The sequence below is a fragment of the Nannospalax galili genome, unplaced genomic scaffold, assembly GCF_000622305.1.
Source record: "Nannospalax galili isolate Female #2095 unplaced genomic scaffold, S.galili_v1.0 scaffold47, whole genome shotgun sequence".
In the NCBI taxonomy this organism is placed as follows: Eukaryota; Metazoa; Chordata; class Mammalia; order Rodentia; family Spalacidae; genus Nannospalax; species Nannospalax galili.
The window spans coordinates 1,605,650-1,608,530 of NW_008357641.1; the positions used below are offsets into that span (position 1 = coordinate 1,605,650).

The following is a 2,881-nucleotide window of genomic DNA, read 5'->3' on the forward strand; positions in this document are numbered from 1 at the left end:
GTCGCCATGCTCACCAGCAGGGAGCAGACGGGGAGCTGCGCCGCCATCGCGCGCGCCGCAGGGCCGGGGACGAGCCCGACGACAGGCCCGAGCGCAGGCAGCGGCCCCGCGACGCCACCAGGCCACCTCGCACCGGGGAGGACGACGGCGAGCGCAGGCGACGCCACCGCCACGGGCAGCCCGCCGCCTACGACGACAAGGAGCGGCGCCACCGGCGCAGGAAGTGAGTGCGGCCGCCTGGAGGGTGGGGAGGACGGTCGTCACCTGAGGCGACAGGCCCCCCTCCCTCAGTCGGGAAACTGAGGCCAGAGTTGGCTGGGTCCGCCAGGCCACAAAAGTACAGTCCACCCACGCAGCTGTGAGCGTCAGTGGACTCTCCGCAGTTACCCCGGGTCCCCTGAGCCAGTGCTGACAGCCCCACTTGACAGATGGGGAAACCGAAGGGTGGACTGTCAAGATCACAAATGTAATTCAGTGCTGCGGATGAACCCCGGGCCTCCTGCATTCTAAACAAGCAGTCTTCACCCGAGCCACCTCCCCAGCCCCTAGCTGGGGAATTGAAGGCAGGTCCTCTACCACTGAACCAAGAAGCCAGCCCCTCACTCGGGTTTTCTAAGCAGGAACCACACCTCCAGCCCCTCGCTAGATATTCTTGGCAGGGCCTCTACCAACGAGCCACATCCCAACCCCTTCACTGGCAGACTCTAGATAGAAACTCTACCATTAAGCTACATCCCAACCCGTTACATAACAAGCAATTTGTGGCCTAGTCATCTGACATCAAAGGTAACTAGAAGACTATCTGGCCTGTGCAGCTTATGAAAGCCCCGGTCTCCCTCAGATTCGTATAACTTCTCCATGTCCTTGGTGGTTTTTTGAGCCAGTGCCTTCTGGGCCTCTGTGTTCATCTGTAGAATGGATTCACAGGAGCTGATGAGTCATTGTGAAGATTAAGAGGTCAGCTCTGCAAGGTCCTGGCTTGTGCAGGCTGATTGCTCAGTGATTGGGCTGCCTGCAGCTATCCTGAGCCAGTCCTTTGTTTAGTTAATGGTGTTACCAGGATCTAAAAAGCCACTCTGACCTCTCAGATGTAAGAGGGGGAGGGGCTCTTCCATAGTGGCACAGTGGGCACACACACCAGTGTTTTCTTTTTCTTGTTTTTCTGTCTTTTGCATCCTATTTTTCATAACATTTTGTTAACACTCCACAGATCTTGTAATTCTCTATAGAAGGGCCCAGGGATTTACATATTACAAAATAATGTCCTTAAGCCAGGTATGATGTTGCATGCCTGTGATCCTAGCAGGCCAGCCTTGGCTACATAAGTGAGTTTAAGACCACTCTGGGCTACATGAAACTGTGCCTCAGAAACAATAATGCACTGTCCTCTCAGCCTCCTTTATGTTAGTATAAGTGCATCCTACTGATTGCTTTTTGAAGAATGTGTTTGAGTCTGTTGTATGAAATATGATACAGGCCAGAGAGTCTCATGGTTGAGCTGGGGGTGGCCGGGTGCATGCACATACACTACCACCACAGCACAAATCTGGGAATGTCTGTGGGAGTCAGTTTTCGCCCTTCCACCATGTAGGTTCTGGGAATGAAACTCAGGTTGTCAGGCAGCAAGCACCTTCATGAACATAGCCATCTCACTGGCCCTTGAAGCACAGATTCTGATTGGGAGGGCTCTGACTTGGACCAAGCCTGAGATTCTGCATTTCTCAAAGGGTAGACCAGTGTAGGCCCCAGGACTCCATGCTGAGTAAGGAGGTGCTCAACAGAGTGAGGGAATTTTCAGGCAGAGGTCTCTAGGCAAAAATCACGAGACAGGCAGCATGCCCCATGCTTATTACCCTGCACTTGGGAGACTGAGGCAAGGAGATCATGAGTTCCAGGCAAGCCTGGGCTACATAATGAGACCCTGTCTCAAAGAAAAAGAGGAGTTGGGGGAAGGAAGAGGAGAGCTGGCTCTGCCTGTCCAGATAGTCCTGGTCATGGGGAGGGGGTGTGGTATAGTACTCCTGTTCTAAGTGCTCCTGAGTTATTACACGATTCCACCTGTTCCCACAGTATTAATAAGAAGCCACTGTTCTAGATCATTCTTCCTCTAGAGTTTTTTCTCCTGGATGTTTCCATCTGCTCAGTGAAGGTGTGCTAAGAGCTTTTTTGTATTACAGCCCAGGCTGTGAATTTTATCCAGTAACTACAAGCAAGGGGGCTCACAGTGAGACTGACACAGTTCTGTTGCTATAATCAAATGTCCAGGTAAAGAGTAAATGTTTACCCACCTTCTCATTCTGGATACCAGAGTAGCAGGCATGGTGCCAGCCTCTGGGGACTTCTTGCTGCATCTAAACATGGCAAGTGACTTATGCCAGCCTTGGTCTCTCTTCCTCTTCTTACTAAGAATGCCATCAGGCACCCCACCCTTGTGACCTCAACCAACCCAGATCACCTCTCATTTACCTCCAAATACTATCATCAGATGAATTTGTTAAGTTTTCTAATATATGAATTTGGGGGGCACACATTCAAACCGTAGTGGAGTCACTGGGAAATATGACCAAGAAACTACTTCCAATCTGGGGTGCCAGCTCCCAACTATGTAAGAGGAGCTTTGACCAAGACCCACAGGATCAGCTATTTGCAGGCTAGAGCCACCTGTATCTGTCACTATGGCAACCCACTCCCTATTGGTACAGGGGAAGAGATGTTAGAATTCTGGGTCTCCTCAATTACTATGCCTGGGTAGCAGGGATGTGTGATCCTTAAACACCCTCCTTCTTACAGCCCACACATGGACCCTTCCCACACTCCTCAACATTCTTCACTCCATGTACCCCAAGTAGTTTGCTGCTTGTTTTTTTTTTTTTTTGGTGGG

The 2,881-nt window shown here is 51.3% G+C and overlaps 1 protein-coding gene across 1 annotated transcript in view; it reads left to right on the forward strand.

Annotated features, from left to right (window-relative positions):
• Cacna1a (calcium voltage-gated channel subunit alpha1 A) overlaps positions 1–2,881 on the forward strand; it is a 252,884-nt gene that overhangs the window by 172,612 nt on the left and 77,391 nt on the right. The window contains exon 20 of the mRNA XM_029557367.1: positions 1–223. Coding sequence (XP_029413227.1) covers positions 1–223 — 223 coding nt within the window. The remainder of the gene's footprint in view (positions 224–2,881) is intronic.